This window comes from Pan paniscus, chromosome 3 (genome assembly GCF_029289425.2).
Source record: "Pan paniscus chromosome 3, NHGRI_mPanPan1-v2.0_pri, whole genome shotgun sequence".
NCBI classification, from domain to species: domain Eukaryota; kingdom Metazoa; phylum Chordata; class Mammalia; order Primates; family Hominidae; genus Pan; species Pan paniscus.
The window spans coordinates 1,414,778-1,440,061 of NC_073252.2; the positions used below are offsets into that span (position 1 = coordinate 1,414,778).

The window sequence follows — 25,284 nt, forward strand, 5'->3', positions numbered from 1 at the left end:
AGGAGAAGAGAATACACTGCAGGCTGGATTTGGCCTGGAGTTTGCTTGCTGACGCCTGGAACACACCCTTCACAACACAAGCCCATGGCAACTCTTAGAACCCAAAATAACGACAGGGGAAAGAATCCCTTTTCACCAGAGGCAATCAGAACCTCGTGTCAGGAGCAGGGCCACCAGCCAGTGTGACTGGCGTCACCAGCTTCCCACAGGCCCCACGGCCCCAGTGAGGCCATGCCACGCACAGCTGCCTGACACAGCAGGGAGGTGGGCACCTGCACACACGCTGGAGGCTCACCCACCCCTACACACACAGCCAATGGGAGGCAGACAGGGTTCCTGACTCCTCGACCTCCATGTTAGTATGCAGCCAGCAAACGGGGGCTTGTGACTATTCAACACGTCTCGTAAAATCTAAGGCATCGCCGAGTGTAAGATGTGCCGCATCTGTGTATGACTGTGGTAACTGAACTCTGGCCTGTTATTGATTCCAAATTCCAGAAACTCTGAATGCAGTAAAACTGTATTCAGAACAGAGGCAATACGGCAAAAGCACGGATGAGCTAAAATGTACAAGAAAGGAGGGTTTCAAATGGCCAGATTTTCCAGATATTGAAAGGTAATGCTTTAAGTCCCCATTTTGGTTAATCCTAGCAACTCTGGATGTTTCTTCCTAAGATGCAACACCCATTCACAGCAGTGCCTTTATACACAGAACGTGCCACATATATGTACCTTTCGCAAACGGCTACGACTCCTGGCAGAAAGCAGGCAGCCAGGCTGCAGGTGGAGTCCCGCAGTCACTGGCTGCAGGGCCACCCCACCTGTGCTGGGTCACTCTGAGAGGCCAGGGGCACCTGCTGCTCTCCCAGGCCCCTCCCACTGCCTCAGCAATCACTGGGGCACCTGCCCCAAGGGGAAACCATTCATCTCTTTTTCACTTTTTCTTTTTTGTCTCCCTTCTTCCCTTCGGTTTTCCCGCAGCATTTTTGCTCTGACGAAAGTTTCTGGTAAATGAACGAGCTCTTCCCTCTGCCTCTGCGGTCATCTTTCATTCTCGATCTTGGAGAGCCAGACGACCAATGCACGTGGCAGTGGGTGCCTCGACTGTGCACTCATGGGGGGTGGGGGGCCTTACCTTTGTAGTTGTTCTATCTGCAGCACTGACTTCCTAAGGGATTCTTCCAACCTAGAAATCTAAACATAATTACACAACCTCTTGTTATCAGACAGGCTATGCTGAGTGACATGTGACCCTCTAAATTTCTTAAACCCTGAATCAGAATGTGGGTTACTCTGCATGGAGTTGCCCTCGCGCTGCTCATGAGTAAATCTGCCTGGAGTTCCACCCATCAGACACTTAGGGAATCGGCCTTGGAGGCCATGCAGAGCGAAGTCAAACCCAAGCCCCAGGGGACAAATCTCAGTGCTGCACCCCACACAAGCCGGCAGGATGCAAATTCAGTGTCAGCCCTTCCAGGGGAGCACCTGGCCTCAAAGTCACACACAAGCACCTTCCATATATGGCCACTGCCAGGTCATCCCACGGCACAGCCTCTGCTGTCAGGCTGGAGCCCTGCCCTGTGTGTGGGAGCTGCCAGACCCCAAGGGAGTGACTAGAGTCTAGGATCCCACTGTCCAGTCTGTAATCATGGCTTATGCCCATCCTCCAGGTTTGCTGGGAGGATTAGGAGACAACGTACACAAAATATAACAAAATCTGAGCCCAGGCTCTCTCCTGCAAGAAGCCTCCAGGCAGGGTTTTGGGTGGCTGCCAAGGAGTATGATGGGGCTGTGGTGGCCTAGGAGGGGTAGGGGAAAGAGGATGGCATGAGGGTGGCAGGACAGGGGTGGGTGTGAGAGGAAGGGGTGGGGTGAGAGAAGAGGGGGTGGGGTGACAGAGGATGGGGTGGGGGTGGAAGGACAGGCGTGGGGGTGAGAGGATGGAGTGGGGTGACAGGATGGGGTTGGGGAGAGAGGATGGGGTAGGGGTGAGAGGATGGCATAGGGGTGGAAGGACAGGGGTGGGGTGAGAGGATGGGGTGGAGGAGAGAGAATGGGGTGGGGGGGAGAGGATGGCATGGGGGTGGAAGGACAGAGGTGGGGATGAGGGGATGGGGTGGGGTGAGAGCATGGGGTGGGGGCGAGAGGATGGGGTGGGGAAAAGAGGATGGGGTCGGGGAGAGAGGATGGCATAGGGGTGGAAGGACAGGGTGGGGGTGAGAAGATGGGGTGGGGGAGAGAGGATGGCATGGGGGAGAGGATGGGATGGGGGTGAGAGGATGGCATGGAGGTGGCAGGACAGGAGTAGGGGTGAGAGGACAGGGTGGAGGTGTGAGGATGGGGAGGGGATGAGAGGATGGGGTGGGGGAGAGAGGATGGGGTGGGGGAAAGAGGATGGCATGGGGGAGAGGATGGGATGGCGGTGAGAGGATGGCATAGAGGTGGCAGGACAGGAGTGGGGGTGAGAGGACGGGGTGGAGGTGAGAGGATGGGGTGGGGGAGAGAGGATGGGGTGGGGGAGAGAGGACGGGGTTGGGGAGAGAGGATGGGGTGGGGGTGAGAGGATGGGTGGGGGAGAGAGGACAGGGTAGGGGAGAGACGATGGCATTGGGGGTGGCAGGACAGAAGTGGGGGTGACAGGATGGGGTGGGGGAGAGAGGACGGGGTGGGGGAGAGAGGATGGGGTGGGGGTGAGAGGAAGGGTGGGGGAGAGAGAATAGGGTGGGGGAGAGATGATGGCATTGGGGGTGGCAGGACAGAAGTGGGGGTGAGAAGATGGGGTGGGGGTGAGAGGATGGGGTGGGGGTGACAGGATAGGTGGGGGTACCAGGATGGGGTGACGGTGATAGGATGGGGTGGGGTGACAAGGTGGGTGGGGGTGACAGGATGGGGTGAGGGTGAGAGAACCAAGGTGTGGGGGGGTGACAGGATGAGGTGGGGGGGTGACAGGACAGCGGAGAGGCTGACAGGACAGGGTGGGTGTGACAGGAGCAGGGAGTGGGTAATAGGATGGGGTAAAGGGGTGACAGAATGGGGTTGAGAGGTGACAGAATGTGGTGGGGGTATGATATGGTTTGGCTGTGTCCCCACCCAAGTCTCATCTCAAATTGTAATCCCATGTGTCAAGGGGAAGAATCTGGGGGAGGTGATTGGATCATGGGGGTGCTTTCCCCCATGCTGTTCTCATGACAGTGAGTTCTCACGAGATCTCATGGCTTAAAAGTGTTTGGCAATTCCCCTCCACCCCCTCTCCTGCCACTATGTAAGATGTGCCTTGCTTCCCCTTTGCCTTCTGCCATGATTGTAAGTTTCCTGAGGCCTTCCCAGCCAAGCAGAACTGTGAGTCAATTAAACCCCTTTCCTTTATAAATCACCCAGTCTCAGGTAGTTCTTTATAGGAGTTTGACAATGGATTAATAAAGAAAATTGGTACCAGTAGAGTGGGGCACTGCTATAAATATAACTAAAAATGTGGAAGCAACTTTGGAACTGGGTAATGGGCAGAAGTTGGAACAATTTGGAGGGCTCAGAAAGACAGAAAGGTGTGAGAAAGTTTGGAACTTCCTAGAGAGTTGTTGAATGGTTTTGACCAAAATGCTGATAGTGATATGGATGGTGAATGAAGTTCAGGCTGAGGAGGTCTCAGATGGAGATAAGGAATTTATTGGGACTGGAGCAAAGGTCACTCTTGCTGTGCTTTAGCAAAGAGACTGGAGGCATTTTGCTCCTGCCCTCAATGTCTGTGGAACTTTGAACTTGAAAGAGATGATTTAGGGCATCTGGCAGAAGAAATTTCTAAGCAGCAAAGCGTTCAAGATGTGACCTGGCTTTTTCTGAAGCATACAGTCATATACGTGTTCACAAAGAGATGATCTAAAATTGGAACTTATGTTTAAAAGGGAAGCAGAACATAAAAGTCTGAACAAAATTGCAGCGCGACCATGCAGTAGAAAAGAAAAACCCATTTTCTGAGGGGAAATTCAAGCCGGCTGCAGAAATGTGCATAAGTAACCAAGAGCCAGGACGGTGGAGAAAATGTCTCCAGGGCATGTGAGAGATCTTCACAGCAGCCCCTCCCATCATAGGCCCAGAGAAAAAAAGTAGTTTTATGGGCCGGGCCAAGGCCCCCTGCTCAACTCTCGTGCAGCCTCAGGACATGGCGCCCTGCATCCCGGCCGCTCTGGCTCCAGCCATGACTAAAAGGGTCCAAGGTACAATTTGGGCTGCTGCTTCAGAGGGTGCAAACCCCAAGCATTGGCAGCTTCCACATGGTATTGGGCCTGCATGTGTGCAGAAGACAAGAGCTGAGATTTGGGAACCTCCACCTAGATTTCAGAGGATGTATGGAAATGCCTGGATGTCCAGGCAGAAGTCTGCTGCAGAGGCAGAGCCCTCATGGAGAACCTCTGCTAGGGCAGTGCAGAAGGGAAATGTGTGGTGGTTGTTCCCACACAGCGTCCCAACTGGGGTGCTGCCTAGAGAAGCCATGAGAAGAGGGCCACTGTCCTCCAGATGCCAGAATGGTAGACCCATCAACAGCTTGCACTGTGCACCTAGAAAAGCTGCAGGCACTCAACCCCAGCCCAGAAAGCAGCCACTGGGGCTGTACCCTACAGAGCCACAGGGGTGGAGTTGCCCAAGGCCTTGGGAGCCCCCCTACTCTTACATCAGCATGTCCTGGATGTGAGACATTGGGTAAAAGGATAAATTTAAGATTTAATGGCTGCCCTGCTGGGTTTCGGACTTGCATGGGGCCTGCAGCCCCTTTGTTTTGGTCAATTTCTCCCATTTGGAATGGGAACATTTACCCAATGCCTGTACTCCCATAGTATCTTGGAAGTCATTAACTTGTTTTTGATTCTACAGGCTCATAGGTGGAAGGAACTTGCCTTGTCTCTGATGAGATTTTGGGCTTGGACTTCTGAGTTTATGCGGGAATGAGTTAAAACTTTGGGGGACTGCTGGGAAGGTATGATTGTGTTTTGAAATGTTAGAAGGATATGAGATTTGGGAGGGGCCAGGGGTGGAATGATGTGGTTTGGCTCTGTGTCCCCACCCAAATCTCATTTTGAATTGCAGTCCCCATGTGTCAAGGGAGGGATCTGGTGGGAAGTGATTGGATCATGGGGGCAGTTTCCCCCGTGCTGTTCTCGTGATAGTAAGTTCTCATGAAATCTGATGGTTTAAGAGTGTTTGGCAGTTCCCCCTGCCCTCTCTCCTGCTGTTAATGTAAGACGTGCCTTGCTTCCCCTTTGCCTTCTGCCGTGACTGTAAGTTTCCTGAGGCCTTCCCAGTGATGCGGAACTGTGAGTCCATTCAACCTCTTTCCTTTATAAATTACCGAATCTCAGGTTATTCTTCATAGCAGTATGAAGACAGACTGATACAGGGTGACAGGACAGTGTAGGGGTGAGGGGTGACAGGACGGGATAAGGGGTGACAGGATGGGATGAGGGGTGATGGGATGGGATGGGGTGACAGGACAGGGTGGTGGTAGCAAGATGGCCTGAGTGGTGACAGGATGGGGTAAAGGTGGCAGGATGGGGTTGGGGTGACAGGACAGGGATGGGGTACCAAGATAAGGTGACAGGATGGGGTGAGGGGAGAGATGGGGGTGACAGGACAGGGCAAGGTGACAAGACAGGGTGGGGGTGACAGGATGGAAGGGGAGTGACTGGCTGGCAAGCAGGGCCAAGGGTGGTCTGTCCACTCCAGGTCTGGGTGTACACACAATGTTCATGCACAGACAGGAGGCAGCAGGGTCACAAGCTGGCTTCCAGACTCGGGGAAGCGGCCCCAGGGTCCCTTGTCTTTAAAGCTGGGTTCCTGACTTTACCTACTACATAACCTTCAAAGTATTTTAAAAAGGACTTGTTTTTTAAAATGGGATGGTTGAGCAGAGAAGCCTTCAAGCTGCCTTCCAAACTCCCAAGGCCCCAGTGTTGCCCCCGGTGGCTGAGGGGATAAGTGTGGCCGGGCAGGGAGGCCCATGCGGTGCTGCACCCAAGGGGCTACTCGGTAACTACAGACAAGGGTTGGGCAAATAGGCTGCTCAGAAGGGGACAGTGACAACGTCCCCATAGCTGGAAACACACAGAGAAACAGATATTGCATCTAGCAGCCGTCCCCTTTGAGAGCAAGGTGTTAATTAACAAGTCTGACATTTAAATCTAAAGGTCAAAAAAATTCAAGTGGCAATGAATCAATTCCACTTACCTTTTCTCTATAGAAGGCTAACAATCTCTTCCTGTGTTTTTCTTGAAATTCTAAAATCTGAAAAGATCATAGGTTTCAGCTGCTGACACAGATCCACGGTCTCTGTGGCTGGAGTTTTGTTGGGGGAGGAGGAGGCTGGAGGGACTCTCAGGACAGCTCACAGTGCTTGTCTTACGTGTGTCCTGCCCCCACAGATGCCCATGGCCAGTGCTTGCACAGGCAAGGCCAAGGGCAAACACAGGGGAGGCTTAATGGGCATGATAGGAAAGTCTCCCCAGCAACCTGCTCCATTCAAGTTGCGAGTGGTGCTCTACCGCTGGGCCAATCACAAGGTGCTGTCCCTCTGATAATGGCTACTGGTTTGAGGAATGGCCTCCTGACCAAACAGGTGTGGACCAATGGCTGGGGCAAGTGGAAAGAGAGCCGGCACACAGAATGAGGCTAAGCGAGACCCACAGAGCTGGCAGAGGCCTGGTGGGCCTGTCTGCACTCCCAGGGCCAGCCATGCCTGACACCAGCACCCTCCCATTTACAGGAGCCCCGGGTTCCACGCATGCTGTCTAGACAGCTTGAACTGGGTTTCTGAGAGTACCAACATAAGGAGGAAAGAGAGTCCTGTGATTTCCTCAGAGGAAGAAAAGAGCTATTTCGTATGAGTTGAGTGTTCAGACAATGGTGTCTACCCTCTGGAAAGACCAGGCTGGAAGGGCCGACAGACAGCAGGGCTAACTGTGGCTCCACTGGTACTGAAAGTTGGCGTCCTCTAGCTCCATCCCCCACTTCACTCCACCTTGCCATCTGCAATGATAACACAAGCAGGAGGGAGCGGCCTTGTCTGCCCATGGCTCACTGGCCAGGTGCAAACACAGGGCAGGCTTCTTCCCTCCTGTGGAAAGACAGGCCCAGCACATGCCAGGCCTTTGTTCCCAACCTCCTCCATGAGAGGCCGTCTCCAGAGGATGGGGATGACAGCCTCGTGGTTTCCTGGCTGCTGCGTCCTCAGAATGACTTGGAGCTCTAGGGTTCTCCCCTACTCGACAAGGGGACTACGTCTCCACCAAGGAGGGAAGACAGTCCTGGGTGCTACCCCGTGGGCTATGAAGAGGAGTGGACAGAAGGACTCCACAGGCTGCCCTGACCCCAGCTCTTGTGCACATTGCAGGCCATGGCCAGGGCACCTTTCCCACCTTTGCCGACGCTTCGCAAGTCCTGCTGCCTGTCGGGGACACCTGCACATGCCCCTCAAAGCCACACTCAATTGTGCCTGTGTGGGAAGCTTCTCCAAAGCACCCTCAGCAGGAACATTCCACCCTGCAGGCAAGCGCCTCTGCTCCTCAGCTTCACATGTTCGTGGAGGAACCTACCAGCAGACGCGCCTCATCCCGGCTGTGGGGGTGCCTGGTCTGGCTGTTCTTAGAGAAAGGCCTTGGGGAGACGAGGTCAGTCTGTGGCTGATCCTGATTTGGCAGGGCAGGTGTGGCCGCAGCAAGGACTGGGCTGCAGGGAAAGTCTCCAAGGGGACCTGAGCAGCAGATGGGATGAGTTCTACTGAGGGTGGAGCTGGGGAGCCTCACATGAGCTTGGGGGGGCAGCCAAGACCCACTTGTCTGGGTGTTGCAGGGTCTACACCAGCCTCCAGGACTTCATTAGGGGGAGCCACACAGGCCTGCAGCCTCATGCCGCCTCCGTGGTTTGTCTGGCCTGGACTCTGACCAATGTTGGGGCCTAGAGACTTGAGACACTGGGTGTGGCCTCAGAAGAGGGTAGATTTTAATAATAAAACAAAGTTTAAAAGGGACAGCGAGTGTTTATCTTGCAGAGAATATGCCTCTTGAACTGAGCCAGAGAAACAGGTCAATGAAATCATTGCAAAACTCCAGGGCTGCGATGGTCACAGAGGCTGCGCTGGGCCAGGTCAGCCCAGGGCCCCAAGGAAGAGCTGCCCGGTGCTCACGCGTGCTTTGCCCGCATCCTGCGAACTGGGAGGCCGCGAAGGCCTGAGAGTCAAGGCAGTCGGGGGAGAATGCAGGTCACTCACGCGGACTCTTGCCAAGAGGCCAGGAGAGGCGGCTGCCTGGTCCGGAGCACACTTCTCACTCTTCGGTTCAATACCAGTTCTCCTCCATGGAGTGGCCTGTGCCTGCATTCGTCCACATGAGCTCCCGACTACGCCAGGACCAGGGTCTGCATGCTCGGTGCTGACGCAGCCTGTGGTAGGGCAGAGGCTGGGTGGATGGAACGGATCTTAGAGGATTATTGGGAAGAGGAAGATGTTTAATTGTTACCAACTAGACTAGGAAGGCGGACCAGGGCAGGCAGTGGCTGAGGTGGTTTGTTGACGCTGTCCCAGGGCAGGTCCTGAGGCCTGAGCCTTGGTGCTCAGTTTTGGTCTTGGGCCAGTTTTGCGCTCTTAAAAGTGACTGAGGGCCCCAGAGAGCTTTGCTTATGTGGGTTTTATCTGTTGATATTTACCCTATTAGAAATTAAGACTGAGACAAATCTAAAAGTATTTATTAATTCATTTAAAAATAACAATAAATCCATTATGTGTTAACATATTGTAACAAATATTCCAATATTTATGTTACGTTGATATTAGAGCATAAATGTTACAATACCACCTCACGTCACACAGCTGCGGGAAAACTCCACCCTGCGTTTGTGACGCTCACCTCCACAGTGTAACTGACAAACAGTGGGGCCACGAGGTCACTGGGCAGAGCCTGTGCTGCCCAGGCTGGAGCCAGCCGTCTCCACGGTCCATGCCGGAAGCCTGAGAGGCACGAGAGGCAGAGCAGACAGGTGGCTGGAGGGGCTGGCCAGGTCTGCTGGGTCTTCTCTCCTGAGACAGCACCTGGCCTCTGCAGCACTTGGCAAAACCACCCTGGAGCGTGCAGCCTGTGGCTCCGATGTCTGTGATAACAGACATGTTTTATGAACTCAAGCAACTTCCGGCCCCAAGGGGACTTGGCGTGAGTGAGGGTCCTGCTGGGATGGAGCAGGGTGAGGGGGTGAGGTGCGTCCTGGATGGTGTTTCCATGGGCCTCTGGCTGGCTCTGGGACCGCCGGCATCCTGGTCTGGGTGCCCATGTTGTGCTGACCCAGTGTTCTTGGGGATCTCTGGCTGCTGCTTGGCTTCCATGGGTCGAGCCTCTGGGCACCTCCCTGGAGGATGTGGCTGGGCATAACTTGAGACGGCAACAGCCTCGGGAAAGCCTGAGATACTGTGGGTGATTCAGGCTGTTTCAGAAGCAAGGAAGCTTGCTGCAGTGGGATAACCTCCCAGAGGAGGACAGTCTTGGGGACCTGGCTGACCACAGCCTGAAGGCACAAGCCCACGAAGGAGAGTGCCATGCGGGGGTCCATCCTCAGTCTCCTGCCTCAGATCCTGGCTGCCCCCACTAGGCCTCTTTCCCCACAAGGCAGGTGGGGTGGCCAACGGTGGGAGCTGCACTCTTCACGGAAGAGGGAAAGGAAGTGCAGGGCGGGGACCAGGGGAAGGACCCCTTCCTCTCCTGGCAGCTTTCCCCCAGACTGGTGGACTGCAGCTGTCCGGTGACATCCAAGGAGGCCAGAAGTGCCACTCAGCATGTGGGGGTGGGCACAGAGGACAATGACCTGCGTCATAAGCTGGGGGTGGGGGAGGCTTGGAGTGGAGGCGCGTGCTGACTGGGAGGAGGGTCAGGAAGAAACAGGTAGAGAATGGACAAGCCGCAACTGAGAGGACTGGCACAGCAGCTGGTAAAAGCTGCCAGGGGAGGGGACCATGGAGCCAACACTGCCACGGCAGGGGCTCAGCTGCCAGGATGGGGGCCCATGGGGCCAACACTTCCACAGCAGGGGCTCAGCTGCCAGAAGGGGGGCCCACGGGGCCAACACTGCCACGGCAGGGGCTCAGCTGCCAGAAGGGGGGCCCACGGGGCCAACACTGCCACGGCAGGGGCTCAGCTGCCAGAAGGGGGGCCCACGGGGCCAACACTGCCACGGCAGGGGCTCAGCTGCCAGAAGGGGGGCCCACGGGGCCAACACTGCCACGGCAGGGGCTCAGCTGCCAGAAGGGGGGCCCACGAAGCCAGCATTGCCATGCAGGGCTCAGCGGGGATCGGAGGCCTGGCAGGCAGAAGGCCCTGGGTGACTGTCAGGGAAGGACAGTGTCAAGAAGCAACCTGCTGCCCTGAACCCAGAGAGCCCTGATCTGGTGGGGAGGGCTCCCAAACCTGAGATTCTAACGTGTGAATATGGGGAGGGGGCATCTTGCGCAAAGGATCCCAGAGCTGACTGAGACCACTTTGTCTCAATGTGACACCAAAAGCAAAAACAACAATAAAACAGACCAAATGAACACTGTCAAAATCAGAACCTTTTGTATGTAAATGTTTCACCATTAAGAAAGTAAAAATTCAACCCACAGAAATATTTTGGCAGAAAATATTTGCTGATCAAATATCTTCAAAGGAACTTGCCTCCAGAACACAGAAAACACATGGTCTCGGGATAGTGCACCTGGCTCATCACAGAACCAACCACACCCTACAGCTCCATGGTCTCGGGATAGCGCACCTGGCTCATCACAGAACCAACCACACCCCACAGCTCCATGGTCTCGGGATAGTGCACCTGGCTCATCACAGAACCAACCACACCCCACAGCTCCATGGTCTCGGGATAGCGCACCTGGCTCATCATGGAACCAACCACACCCCCCACAGCTCCATGATCTCGGGATAGTGCACCTGGCTCATCACAGAACCAATCACACCCCCCACAGCTCCCTGGTCTCAGCATAGCGCACCTGGCTCATCATGGAACCAAGCACACCCCCCACAGCTCCATGGTCTCAGCATAGCGCACCTGGCTCATCATGGAATCGAGTGCACCCCCCACAGCTCCATGGTCTCGGGATAGTGCACCTGGCTCATCACAGAACCAAGCACACCCCCCACAGCTCCATGGTCTCGGGATAGTGCACCTGGCTCATCACGGAACCAAGCACACCCCCCACAGCTCCATGGTCTCGGGATAGTGCACCTGGCTCATCACAGAACCAAGCACACCCCCCACAGCTCCATGGTCTCGGCATAGCGCACCTGGCTCATCATGGAACCGAGTGCACCCCCCACAGCTCCATGGTCTCGGGATAGCGCACCTGGCTCATCACAGAACCAACCACACCCCTCACCGCTCCATGGTCTCGGGATAGTGCACCTGGCTCATCACGGAACCAACCACACCCCCCACAGCTCCATGGTCTCGGGATAGTGCACCTGGCTCATCACAGAACCAAGCCCACCCCCCACAGCTCCATGGTCTCAGCATAGTGCACCTGGCTCATCACAGAACCAAGCACACCCCCCACAGCTCCATGGTCTCAGCATAGTGCACCTGGCTCATCACAGAACCAAGCACACCCCCCACAGCTCCATGGTCTCGGGATAGTGCACCTGGCTCATCATGGAACCAAGCACACCCCCCACAGCTCCATGGTCTCAGGATAGTGCACCTGGCTCATCACGGAACCAAGCCCACCCCCCACAGCTCCATGGTCTCAGCATAGTGCACCTGGCTCATCACAGAACCAAGCACACCCCCCACAGCTCCATGGTCTCGGGATAGTGCACCTGGCTCATCACAGAACCAAGCACACCCCCCACAGCTCCATGGTCTCGGCATAGCACACCTGGCTCATCATGGAACCGAGTGCACCCCCCACAGCTCCATGGTCTCGGGATAGCGCACCTGGCTCATCACAGAACCAACCACACCCCTCACAGCTCCATGGTCTCGGGATAGTGCACCTGGCTCATCACGGAACCAACCACACCCCCCACAGCTCCATGGTCTCAGCATAGTGCACCTGGCTAATCACAGAACCAACCACACCCCTCACAGCTCCATGGTCTCGGGATAGTGCACCTGGCTCATCATGGAACCAAGCACACCCCCCACAGCTCCAAGGTCTCGGCATAGCGCACCTGGCTCATCATGGAACCAAGTGCACCCCCCACAGCTCCATGGTCTCGGGATAGTGCACCTGGCTCATCACAGAACCAACCACACCCCCCACAGCTCCATGGTCTCAGCATAGTGCACCTGGCTCATCACAGAACCAACCACACCCCTCACAGCTCCAAGGTCTCGGGATAGTGCACCTGGCTCATCACGGAACCAAGCACACCCCCCAGAGCTCCAAGGTCTTGGGATAGTGCACCTGGCTCATCAGGGAACCAAGCACACCCCCCACAGCTCCATGGTCTCGGGATAGTGCACCTGGCTCATCACGGAACCAAGCACACCCCCCACAGCTCCATGGTCTCAGCATAGCGCACCTGGCTCATCATGGAACCAAGCACACCCCCTACAGCTCCATGGTCTCGGGATAGTGCACCTGGCTCATCACGGAACCAACCACACCCCCCACAGCTCCATGGTCTCGGGATAGCGCACCTGGCTCATCATGGAACCGAGTGCACCCCCCACAGCTCCATGGTCTTGGGATAGTGCACCTGGCTCATCACGGAACCAAGCCACACCCCTCACAGCTCACCTGGGAGGTTTCCCTGGAGTACTTCTTACACAGACTGTCTATGCTCATGAAGAATGCCTGGATATCTGCGTCGGTCTGAAAGATAAAGAAATGACTCTACATTTATTGTGTCTAATAAGTGCTTCTGGCCCCCAGTTAAAAACTGTACTTGAAGACCTAGAATTAGCTGTAGATGACTGAAGTGGCCAGCACATTGTGAATGGCCTCTCAGGGGCCCTGCCAGGGACAGCCTCGATCAACAGGACAGCCCCTCGTCCTGGCCACTTCCCTCTGAGGGCTGTGCCGGACAGTGGTGAGGGCCAGGAGGCAGAGCAGCCTGCCTGGCAAAGACACGCTCCCTCCTCAAAAGGGTCTTAGTGAGGGCAGAAGGTCACCATGAATGAAGGCCTCCAGCCCAGCCTCCTCCTTTAGTATGGAGACATACTAAAATCAGAAGGATGATATAGGCTGACAAGCATTAAGTCACCACTATGTAGTCACAAGTACATGTCGAGTTATTTAAAAAGCAAGTGTAAGGACCTTAAGAAAGGACGCAGGTTTAAGAAACAGCGTCTCGTAGGTCAGGAGTGGTGGCTCAAGCTTGTAATCTCAGCACTTTGGGAGGCCAAGGCGGGCGGATCACAAGGTCAGGAGATCGAGACCATCCTGTCTAACACAGTGAAACCCCGTCTCTACTAAAAATATAAAAAAATTAGCCGGGCGTGGTGACGGGCACCTGTAGTCCCAGCTACTCGGGAGGCTGAGGCAGGAGAATGGCATGAACCCGGGAGGCAGAGCTTGCAGTGAGCCGAGATTGTGCCACTGCACTCCAGCCTGGGCAAAAGAAACAGCATTTGGTTACAAGCCCTCATGCAGACGCTCCCAACTTCCTTCACAAGTGTCTCCAGGATGCCCTGCCTCACCTCCCTGCACCTCTGGCCTTCCCTCACTTTCCCCACCCAGGACCACGTTAGCACAGAACACTAGGCGACAGCTGTCCTAGGCATGGAGCTGCTGTGAGCTAGAATCGCTTGAGCAGTCCAAAGAAAAGAGGCTCACGCCTGTCATCCCAGCACTTTGGGAGGCCAAGGTGGGCAGATCGCTTGAGGTCAGGAGTTTAAGACCAGCCTGGCCAACATGGTGAAACCCCAACTCTATCAAAAATATAAAAGTTACCTGGGCATGATGGCAGGTGCCTGTAATCCCAGCTAGTTGGGAGGCTGAGGCAGAAGAATTGCTTGAACCCGGGAGGTGGAGGTTGCAGTGAGCCGAGATCGTGCCACTGCACTCCAGCCTGGGCAACAGAGCAAGACTCCATCTCAAAAAACAAACAAACAGCAGCCGCGGCTCCGGCTCGTAACCCACAGCCCACCGCCGGCGGCTGGGCGCTGCCGAGCCTCGGGGCGCGCGCAGTTGGCGTCTGCCAGTGCCAAGACTGTGCCGCCCCCACAGCCGAGGCGCGAAAGGGGGACCCCCGGCCTCTGGGCCGCTGCCTTCGCTTTCTCTTCGTTGTTGCGAACGCCGTCCGCTCAGGAGGTGCCCCGCGACCGGCGCGATGAGTGCCAACGAGGACCAGGAGATGGAACTAGAAGCATTACGCTCCATTTATGAAGGAGATGAAAGTTTCCGGGAATTAAGTCCAGTTTCTTTTCAATATAGGATAGGTGAAAATGGTGATCCCAAAGCCTTCTTAATAGAGATTTCCTGGACAGAAACATATCCCCAAACACCTCCAATTCTATCTATGAACGCTTTTTTTAACAACACCATATCATCAGCTGTAAAGCAGAGTATATTAGCGAAGCTACAGGAAGCAGTAGAAGCTAATCTTGGAACCGTTATGACCTATACATTGTTCGAATATGCCAAAGACAATAAAGAGCAGTTCATGGAGAATCACAATCCCATCAATTCCGCAACATCGATAAGCAATATCATTTCAATTGAAACTCCTAATACAGCCCCATCAAGTAAGAAAAAAGACAAAAAAGAACAACTTTCAAAAGCCCAGAAGCGTAAGCTGGCAGACAAAACAGATCACAAAGGAGAACTTCCTCGAGGCTGGAACTGGGTTGATGTTGTGAAGCATTTAAGCAAAACTGGCTCTAAGGATGATGAGTAGCACTTGGAATTTGAGACAAGGAAAGAGCATTCTTTAAAGAGTAAAACTGGGTTCAAAATCTTTCATTACTATTTTCCGGTATTGAGGCGACTTTTTATAAAACACAATTTTTTGTATGTTTCTTACATTAAAAAGGTTGTAAGTTGAAAGTTCATGAAGAGATCTGGTTGTATTAAATTATTTTCACAAACTTGTCTTAATAAAAGGTGAAAATGTTACTGTTTAGTATACTTTATGAAGCCCCTTGAGCTTTATAAAGGGACAGGCATGGGGAATAAGAATCAGTGTTAATTTAAATGATCTTATCCTGGTGGATGTGCTATTTTCTTAAAGGAGTATGAAGCCCTTTTCAAACTATCATCCCAGTGGAGCCGAGTAGTGAACAGTTACTCCATAGTGCAATCCATATTAATAGGCTTCTTATCTTAAGTCTTCATCTCTTCTTTTGCTTAATTACTGAACCGTAAATTGCTTCAGAGAAATTTAAATGCTGGTATTTGAACTTTATACATGATACTTTTTGTAGTTTCTTTTAATTTTTGAAAGGTGAACTGCTTCCCTTTAATAAATTAATATCTATTTATACTTTTCTCTTGATTTGGGTCAAGATGTTTGATCATGAGTGCTTTGAGTGATACGTGGAATAGGAGAATATAAAAACAAATCTGCCAAATACACTAGAAAGCACTTTAGTAAGAAATGCTGGCCCTTCCTTAAAACATTTCTCTTGCATATACCAGGATGGGAGTAAAAGATGCCTTAATACTTAGTTTTTGTATTGTTGGAGACATTGATTTTAATAAAATCCTATTTATCTGCTGTTGTGTGCTTTTAGTTGTTGGATAACTGAGGTCTCCTAAATGGTTCAACATAAAACCACATTTCAAGTCTTGTTTCTTTTTGGAGTGTCTCTTCAAGTATTCAAATATATTTCTCAACCTGAGCATGTTTTTAATCATATACATGGGAGTCTTTTAAACGCTGAACTGTTACACATGCCTGATTTAAAAGTAATAATAATAGAGGAAACTATTGGTCTAGTTGTGCCAAGAAAAGTTTCTGATGTTTATGTGTGATGTACAGTGATTTTGTTTATGCGCCCAGCTTTAAGAACACATAAAACTGTTATGTCTGGTAGGGAGATTGTTAGTGCCTCAAGGTACACCTGTGCAGCTTGGGTCTGAGTTTTGATAGAACAGTAAACATTTAAAGAAGTTAAGAGCAGTTTGAGCTGTATCCTCGGTTTTTACTCATTAACTGACTTCAGCTAAATGAATTATAGAGTAAGTATAATTACAGCAAAGGAGTTAATCTCATTTTCAAAGCTGTTTCTCATTTTATTTCTTGAATTAACGTAGAGCAAAACATGTTAAAATTCAAGACCACTGGAATACGGCAACTTATGTTTCAGGGTTGTGTGTGGGTAGTATTTGTGGTTGTATTGGTTTGTTTTTTGTTTTTGGAGAAACATCTGCTAGTGGAATAAAATACTTTGTTTTGCTCTGAAGAGACTGAAATTGTTCAGGCTTATTATGGCTCATAGATTACAGAGAATGATGCTAGTTACATAACAATGAACTATTTTTACTCTTTTTATATGAAATGTACACATTTCTAGGGGTTATGGTGATGGTGGTGCCTCTTATTACCTTATGTAAAACACTTGAACAGCCTCGTCAATATTGCCGTCATCTGTTTAACACTCCCAGTATATTTTCTCAATGTCTGTTTACTTAAAATTTTGTGGAGTGACATAATTAATAAGCAATAAAGTCTGAATTATACACACACACACACACAAAAAACAAACAAACAAAAAACAAAACACCAAAATCCAAAACCAAAAACAAAGAAAGGGACAAACACCAGAATGACAAGATGTAGGAAGAACCTCATGCCTCCTCCCATTCTGTGGTTCAGGACAGTGAGCGCATAGAGAGTCAAGACGATCATCTAAGCCCATCCACCTACCTACCAGTGGCTCCCCAAATCCCACTGAAATGATAGTAAAATTTAGGAAAAAAATACTCTATTTGTGGTAGAAAACAGGAAATGATATCTTGAATTGACCAGACTGAAGAATTCTAGAAGACAGAGTATAGACTGGCTTGGATCAGGATTAAGGCACCAGCTCCAAAGCCTGGGGCAGGTGCAGATGAAGAGGTCCTGGAAGCCACTCCAGAATCCACTCCCAGGCTCCCAGAGGCAGAGGCCAAGCAGAGCATCCTGGAGGTGAGCTCCTCTGTAACAGGGGGACTGAGACCCAACAGAGGGGAGACCTGGCTCTGGCTCGGATGGGGTACGAGCTCCCGTGTAACACCCTCCCATACACACCAAACTGCAAAGGCACAAGCAGTATGTCCAACGCCACAGGCATCAGGAGCTCAGAGTCTGGCCTAAATCCAGCTCTGCACACCCTTGACCTGCAACCCTGGTTCTTCACCTAACTCCACCATGCCTCGGTCTCCCCACGTATAAAACAGAAGCAGAAACAGCACCCCCTCAGCCCCGGCCATGGCAAGTAGCAGGTGATACAATACAGAAAAAGTGCCCCCAGCAGAGCGTGGCCCATGTGAGTGCGCAGGGAGTGGGAACTGTCACTGTTATCTAAGGTATATTATAAATACACAGATGCCTCAGAGACAAGACCAAGAGCTCCACGGACCAGAAATGGGAGCAACTGAAGAAGCTGTCACAGATCGATATGGCTCCATGGCCTTCCGGGTGAGGGGGACTGAGTCATTCTACACATGACAGACACCCCAGGATGTCCAGAAGATGAGCCTAGAGACAGAACAGCCAAGAAGTCTACAAAACTAACAAATGGCATCACAGCACAGATGCACAGACCTCAGTGAGGCCTGAGCGGGAGAACACAGGCAGCCATTCCTCCACCCCGGCACTCACATTGCAGAGGGCCAGCGATAAGCCAGGTGCCAGAATTTTCAAAGTGCTAAGATGCATTCACTTTCAACAAAGAATTCTGAAGTCTGTGAAAATGTGCTTCAAGAAAAAGACATTTTTTAAAAAACAAAAACTGAAAACACTAACAGCCCAGCACTAAAATAAATAATAAAGGAATTCCCTGTAGGTAAGAAAAATAATTCCTGATAGAAGCACAGAGATTCGGGAGGCAGCGAGGAGCAGGGAAGAGGGGGAAATGGCGGAAAATCTAAGTGAGTATTAGCTGTCCATGGCAGCACCGTATGGTGGGGCCTCGTGCAGTGAGAGCCAGTGTGGCTGCAGGAGCGGGGCGGGGCAGGCCAGGAGAAGGGGGATCGGTGAGAGCTGAGGCCCTCGCATCATCAAGAAAATTGAATTTTTGTTAGACTTTTAAAAGTCAAGATTGCTCGCACAATCCCCAGGAAAATCACAAACGAATGTTTTCTTTTTGTATTTAATTTTTAAAAGGTGGGTGTGTGCGCCACAATGGTACAGTAACGAGGATACATAGTTAAATCTCACAGCGTGACTGAAGGCCTTTGCTGCGTCTGACGTCATCATGGCAGCGCGCGTAAGGAATGGAGAAAATCAACCCTGGTGCAGAGCAATCGAGTCCACAAGGTCCGACGGCGCAAGCGGACACGGGTACCACTGTGCGGGATCCACGGGGCTCTCCTCACGCAGCTGTAAAGGCGTGCTGTTGGTGACTCGCTGTCAGACACAGGAAAGGGGCGCTGCAAAAGAGGGCTCTTATCATCATGAAGGCTGATTCAGCCACTGCCACTAGGCAGGAAGGGGGTTCTCTGACTAGGAATGCTAGCCCTAATTTACTGTCTTGAAACACACAGATTGTACTGGCTACAGCACGATACTGTCCTTGGGGCGCCAGGCTTACACAGGACTTCCTTGCTAGACTCTCGGCTGTCAACACTCATTTCATCTTCTTTTGCTTGCTGCCTGTGTGGACTTTGCACGGTTTCAGAATCGTACCAGGCTTACTGCTTTCCCGTGATACTTCTAGCGTTAGGTCTTGTTTTGTGTTCCTGTCAAACATTCTGAAATTACTGTTAAGACCCAGTCACAACACCGTCAGATCCATTCCAACAACACTGAATTTGTCAGACACATGGTCCTTTTCACACAGTGCACAGCTTACTTCCAAGCTACTGGTGCACCTGTTACATTTCCACAGGCATTTTCCATAATTTTTTTTTTTTTTTTTTTTTTTTTTTTTTTTTTTTGAGATGGAGTCTCACCCTGTGGCCCAGGCTGGCTTGCAGTGGCGCGATCTCCGCTCACCGCAACCTCCACTCCCCAGGTTCAAATGATTCTCTAGCCTAAGGCTCCCAAGTAGCTGGGATTACAGGTGTGTGCTACTGAGCCTGGCTAATTTTTGTTATTTTCAGTAGAGATGGGGTTTCTCCTTGTTAGCCAGGCTGGTCTCAAACGCCTGACCTCAGGTGATCTGCCTGCCTCGGCTTTGCAAAGTGCTGGGATTACAGGCGTGAGCCACCGCACCCGGCCGCGTTTTCCATATTGAAGTTCCAACTTTTGACTAACAAATGGTCTCTATCATCATATTTGACCACTATGGCTGAATTTTACGTCAGAAATTAGGAGATGATTTCAGACAAAAATGACCCGTTACTGGAATCATCAGGTTCTTCAGTGTAGATGCCTATCACAGAGGGCAGATGCTCTCATGTCACATGAGCAAATAGTTCCTTTACTGCTGCTAGATACAGATGTGTTACAGCTGTTCAGATGGAATTCTGCGGCTGAAATCACCTGTTAGCTCTTCCATATTGTCAGGCTTGATATCCACAATATTAAAACTCCTGTCTATAATTTCCAGATGCCAAAGACTTGATTTTAATCTGCAAATCACCTGCAGATAAATATGTTTCAAAATCTCTATTAACAGGAATTGAGTTGGTGTGACCAGTATGAGCACTGGCAGATGCTCTTTGTGGAGTGACCGCAACCCCTAGACCCACGAGCCTAACGACAGGCACTCACAGTGCAGTAGCCGTGGTGGCATCTCTACACACCCCATCTTCCTCTTCAAGTTATATCCTTCTGGTCTTTTGTCCCTTTCACTGATTTTCCATAATTGTATTGTTTTATTATTGGTAGACAATACCGAGCAGAATTTTTCTCGGGGAAACCACCTAGCTTTGTTGAACTTTTCTTCCGTTTCTAAACTTTTCAAGTGGTCAAACTCTGGCTCATGGTTCTGAAAGGTCCTGTAAACATGGCATTCCCTTCTGCTTAAGATGAGATTTTGTTCATCTGCTCCTGTTGAAGGATTATGACTCTGCCACCTGTATCTCCAGTTCCTACTAATTCTCCAGAATGAATAAGTTCTACTGGGGAAGAAAAAAGCTAATGAAATAGTTATGGTCAATAGTTATAGAAAAATTAATGAAATTCCACACCACTCGTGACATCATCTGCTACATCGTCATCTATTGCTCCTTTCACCTGAGAAACCTCTACTGAGTGTCATCCCTCCTCCAGCTCCTGCCATAGGGAAACAAAAATACACATATGGCCCCATTATGTTTCACCTTGTGAAGGGCTCTTCCTTCTCAGCACAAAAATATCTGTACATACACCTAAGAAAGCTTGCAGCAGGGGGTAAACTACTTTCCTTGACCTAAATGTTGGTTACACATTATGATTCTGAAAAATTGACTGAGGTATACACTCATAATGTGTGTACTTGGCTATGTGTTAGCTCACAGAAACTGTAACTAAAAACTTGCAAATATTTAAAAATGAATATACTTTTAGGTAACACATGGGTCACAGGAGAAACTGAGTAAAAATATCAAAATTCAAAGATAAAAATATAGTATCATCAAATATATATACTGCAGGCAAAAATGAACACAGAAGGGAAGTTATGACCCTATAGTGTAATATTATAGAGGAAAGGTTGAAAATTAATCCTAAGCACCCATCTTAAAGAACAAACTAAATCCAGACAAAAAGTAAATGATAAAGAGAATTAACAAAATAGGAAACAAATATAAAATGGACACGACCAACAGAGCTAAAAATTAGTTTTTGAAAATACAGTCATCCTTCAGTATATGAGCGGAAATTGGTTCCAGGACCCCAAGTGTGCTGAAATCCAGGCATACTACAGTTCCACAGTTGGCCTTGTAGAACCTGCATACAGGAAACGTCAGCCCTCCATCTGAGCAGGTTTTGTATCCCATGAATACTGTATTTTTGATCTGCATCTGACTGGAAAAATATCTATGTATACATGGACACACACAGTTAAAACTTGTGTTGTTCAAGAGTTCACAGTACTAATAAAAATCACTAACATTCATCCTGGCTAACAGGGTGAAACCCTGTCTCTACCAAAAATACAAAAATACAAAAAAAAAAAAACCCCAAAAAAACACTTTGGGAGGCCGAGGCAGGCGGATCATGAGGTCAGGAGATCAAGACCATCCTGGCTAACATGGTGAAACCCCGTCTCTACTAAAAATACAAAAAATTAGCCAGGCGTGGTGGTGTGCCCCTGCAGTCCCAGCTACTCGGGAGGCTGAGGCAGGGGAATGGCGTGAACCCGGGAGGTGGAGCTTGCAGTGAGCCAAGACTGCGCCACTGCACTCCAGCCTAGGCAACAGAGCGAGACTCCGTCTCAAATAAAAGGCCGGGCACGGTGGCTCACACCTGTAATCCCAGCACTTTGGGAGGCCGAGGTGGGTGGATCACGAGGTCAGGAGATCAAGACCATCCTGGCTAACAGGGTGAAACCCCCGTCTCTACTAAAAAAATACAAAAAAAAAAAAAAAAATCACTAACATTTGGCACACTGGTCAAGAGAAAAGATAATTCATAATACCCACTGTTAAACAAGGGGCATCATTATGGAACTTACAGACATGAAAAATATGAGTGGATAACAAGCATATTGATGACAAGAAATTTGAAAATTCCGACGAAATGCACTAATTCCTAGAAAAACACAATTTACTTAAATTGACTCAAGGAGAATTAGGAACTTTAAACAGTTCGATGTCTAATAAAGATATTAAATCCCTAGTTTAAAATCTTTGCACAAAAAACTTACTGGGCCTAAATAGTGTCATTCCTGAATTCTACCAAACATTTAAAGAAATAACCCCCATCTTACAAAAAATTTTCCAGAGAAGAGAAAAATAAAAATAATTTACAACTTGTTTTATGAAACCAGAATAGACCTGATTTACCAAAATGTGAAAAGGGCATTACAAGAAAAAAAATTTACAGGTCCAGCTCTCATATGAACATAGGTGCAAAAAACCCCATGCAAAATAGTAGCAAACTGAATTTACTTACATATACAAGCTACCTTGTATCACTACAAAGTTGAATTTGTTCCTAGAATCTAACGTGGGTTTCAAATTCTAAAAATAAATGCAACTCACCACATTAACAAAATAAATGAGAATAATTAAATGATAATCTCGACAGCTATACAATAAGCTAATAAAATATTTATAGTCAATAATCATAGAAAAATTAACAAAATTCAATACCATTCATGATGATTAAAAAAGAAACCTTAGCAAAAACTTGATGCACATATAATACTTGATGAAATACTGGAAGCTTGACCCTGAAATTAGGAAAATGACGAGGGCGCCAGCTAACGCCACTGTTTCTCCTCAGCACTGTACTGGAGGTCCCAGCCAATGCTGTAAAAAAAAAAGGAAGCTCATAAGGAATAGAAAGAGAGATCTAAAGCGTCCTTATTCAAAGATAACATGTTGGCGTATGTAAATGTTCTAGCAGGATCTACACATAAACCAACAGAGTTATCAAGTAAATTCTGCAAGGTCTCTAGAGACAGTTAAGAAAATCCATTGCATTTTTATATACTAGCAATAAGCACTTGAGAAAAATTGTTTAAAACTACAATAGTAGCAGTCCAAATCATTAAATACCTAAGAGAGATACTAACACTGTTGCACAAAGCCTCCCTAAAGAACAGTAAGTCCACAGTAACAATCCCAACAGGATTCTGTGTCTGTGGAAATTGACGACATGCCTCCAAAATTTATGCGGACATGTGAAGATGAATGTAGGCCAACTGGTGTATCAGACAACCCCCAAATCTCAATGGCTTATTGTGGGGACACTTGTTTCTTGCCCATACAATAGTTCAAGACCAGGCTCAGTGGGTGGCCTTCCACACAGGCCCTGGGCTCAGGTCACCCCGCCCCCAGCAGCTCTGCCCTGTTCTCCAGGGCTTCTGTGGTGACAGAAGGGCAGTGGAGGGCTGTCCAGGAGGCTGTTTTTATGGGCCACGCCTGGAAGTGGTCTTCATTGCTCCTGCTTGCATTTCAGCATGGGAAGGTAGGTGGGGAGAATGAGTACAGCCAGGTGCCCAGGAAGAAAGGGAGCAGGTGTGGTGATGACTGCCCAGCCTGGCCTGGTCTGCCATTCTGGTCACTGGTATCCAGGTCACTCCTCCCTTAGACAGAAAGTCACTCCCACAGAGTGGAGCACCCCCACCACCACTGTCACTGGCCCAGCTCAGATGCTGGGGCAGCATGTGGCCCCTTCCCTCGGGTCCCGATTTGGCCTGCAATCTATGAGCTAGAAAGACAATGAACGTGTCTGCATCCTCGCCATGACCTGACATCTAATGGCGGCACGGGGCAGGACAGCTAAGAAACACTTCCCACCACACCAAGGGAGGAGGAAGAACACAGGTGCACGTCATGAGGCATTTGAGGATGGGTGCTGGGGGCTCCTGCCCCAGGGAGAGCCTGGGCTGGACTGCAGCTCTGCCTTCTGGAGGAGCTCTCTTGCCTGCTGTCTCCAGGCCCTAGTTCTGCCTGCTGGGGTTCCCATTAAGTGAAGCGAGGCAGAAGTGCTGCCTCAGCTTTCAGGGCCTTCACCCTCAAGACTTATCTCTTACCACTTGGAATTCAAAAGCAACTGGCGTGTCCATGACTGTGGGGCATCCTCGTCCTTCACCTCCTTACTGTAGCTACTCCTTTCCACGTGTGTGTGTAAAAACCGGCCCGGTCTAGCTTACACTCTCCCTCCTCAAGGAGGCAGATGCAGGGGGAGCACAGCTGCTGCTCTGCTCCGCGCTCACCGGAGTCTCCCTTCCTGGCGGCCCGGCCACCCACCACATCCCCAGGCACTGGCTTCAGTCTGCTCTGCTCCCTGGCCATCCACCACCCAACCAATACGGTGGTGCCCTATTTTGTGCGTTCAATCGTAATGGAGCATTATAATGACAAACAAATCAATATATAAAGATATCTCAGGTGGTGACACACACTGCGAAGCAGAATAATCCAGGTCAAGGAACACAGCGTCAGAAGGTCACTTTTACATGGTGGTGTCTGTCACAATCAGGTCTGGGGAAGTCCACTCACAATGTGTTTTGTTTTAAAGAAAAAACAACATGAGACTGGAAACCATCAGAGGGTACTGCACTAAGCGAGGATAAGAACTGCCCTGTGAAACTGATTTCACCGAAGTGCTCACACACGGATGCACCCACGTGCAAGTGCACATGCTGGCATAATATAAAGCGTCCTTTCTACCGCAGGTCAGGGTCAAAGAAGCCAGCATGAGCCAGAGCTGTTGGTGATGTCTCCTCACATTCCATAGAGACTTAAGGCTGTGGGGGATGGAGCCTGTGGCCATCTGGGAGGACATTCCAGTCAGAGGGGACAGGAAAGCCAGGCACTGAGGCAGATGAAGACCCTGGCTCCTGGAGGGGCTGCAGGCCAAGGTGGCTGCCTGGGGACCACGAGGCTGCCAGAGGCCAGGCCACAGGGTCTACATGCATGGGGGACTTTGGCGCTTACTCCTGGAAAGTTGGGATGCATTTAAGCAGATCCCTCTGGCTGCAGGGTGAAGAGGCTCTAGGAAGCCAGAGTGAGAGGAGGAGGAAGCAGCAGCTCCTATGGGGGGGTGAAGCAACAGGGAAGGGAAGACCAGCATTCGGAAGACACTGCGGAAGAAAGAGCCCACACGGTCTGTGATGGTTTAGAGAAAGAGAAGCAGGAACAACTTCTACATGTTAAACAATTTTACTTACACACACACACACACACACACACACACACACAGTCACTCAGACACAGAGAAAAGAACACACACCTTTTTAAACACCCATCAAATATGAACGATTACTGTGTATTAAACCACAGTGAAAATCCTGATAATTAAAAAACCCACATAGCCATATTCTCTCATCAGAATGCCATAGGACTAAAAATTAACGATGAAAATGACAGGGAGCTAAAAGCTAACCACTTAGAAACTAAAGCATATCCTTTCAAATAATTCCTGAGTTAAAAAAATAAAGACATATTAGAGATTATTTAGAAATGAGAGAAAAGCAGTACTCAAAATGATACAGAATAGCAGTGCACAGAAAGACACGGATGGTCTTAAATATACTTACTAGGAAACAAGAAAGTAAGTAAATGACCTGAACATTCCA

At 50.0% G+C, this 25,284-nt stretch overlaps 2 protein-coding genes across 6 annotated transcripts in view; one reads left to right on the plus strand and one right to left on the minus strand.

Annotated features, from left to right (window-relative positions):
* The window catches only part of RNF212 (ring finger protein 212), a 66,678-nt gene that overhangs the window by 34,475 nt on the left and 6,919 nt on the right, over positions 1-25,284 (minus strand). For 3 of the 5 annotated variants that reach the window (XR_008625042.2, XM_034958151.3, XM_003811293.6), the window contains exons 3-5: positions 12,761-12,835; positions 6,217-6,273; positions 1,136-1,194 (exon numbers count right to left, since the gene is read on the minus strand). Coding sequence is in view for 4 of the 5 variants with exons in the window: in XM_034958151.3 (XP_034814042.2) it covers positions 1,136-1,194; positions 6,217-6,273; positions 12,761-12,835 (191 nt within the window). In the remaining variant the exon portion in view is untranslated. Of the gene's footprint in view, positions 1-1,135; positions 1,195-6,216; positions 6,274-12,760; positions 12,836-18,326; positions 18,463-25,284 lie in introns of those variants that run through there. The other 2 variants (XM_055111110.2, XM_008963696.5) reach the window with 2 other exon arrangements.
* Positions 14,081-16,649, plus strand: LOC100979556 (RWD domain-containing protein 4-like). The gene has a single exon (XM_034958154.3). It carries the CDS (start codon positions 14,295-14,297, stop codon positions 14,859-14,861), a length of 567 nt encoding a protein of 188 aa, XP_034814045.1. The 5' UTR covers positions 14,081-14,294; the 3' UTR covers positions 14,862-16,649.

Coding starts and splice junctions, on each gene's coding strand:
- LOC100979556 (XM_034958154.3), top strand. CDS start 14,295: ATGAGTGCCAACGAGGACCAGGAGATGGAACTAGAAGCATTACGCTCC.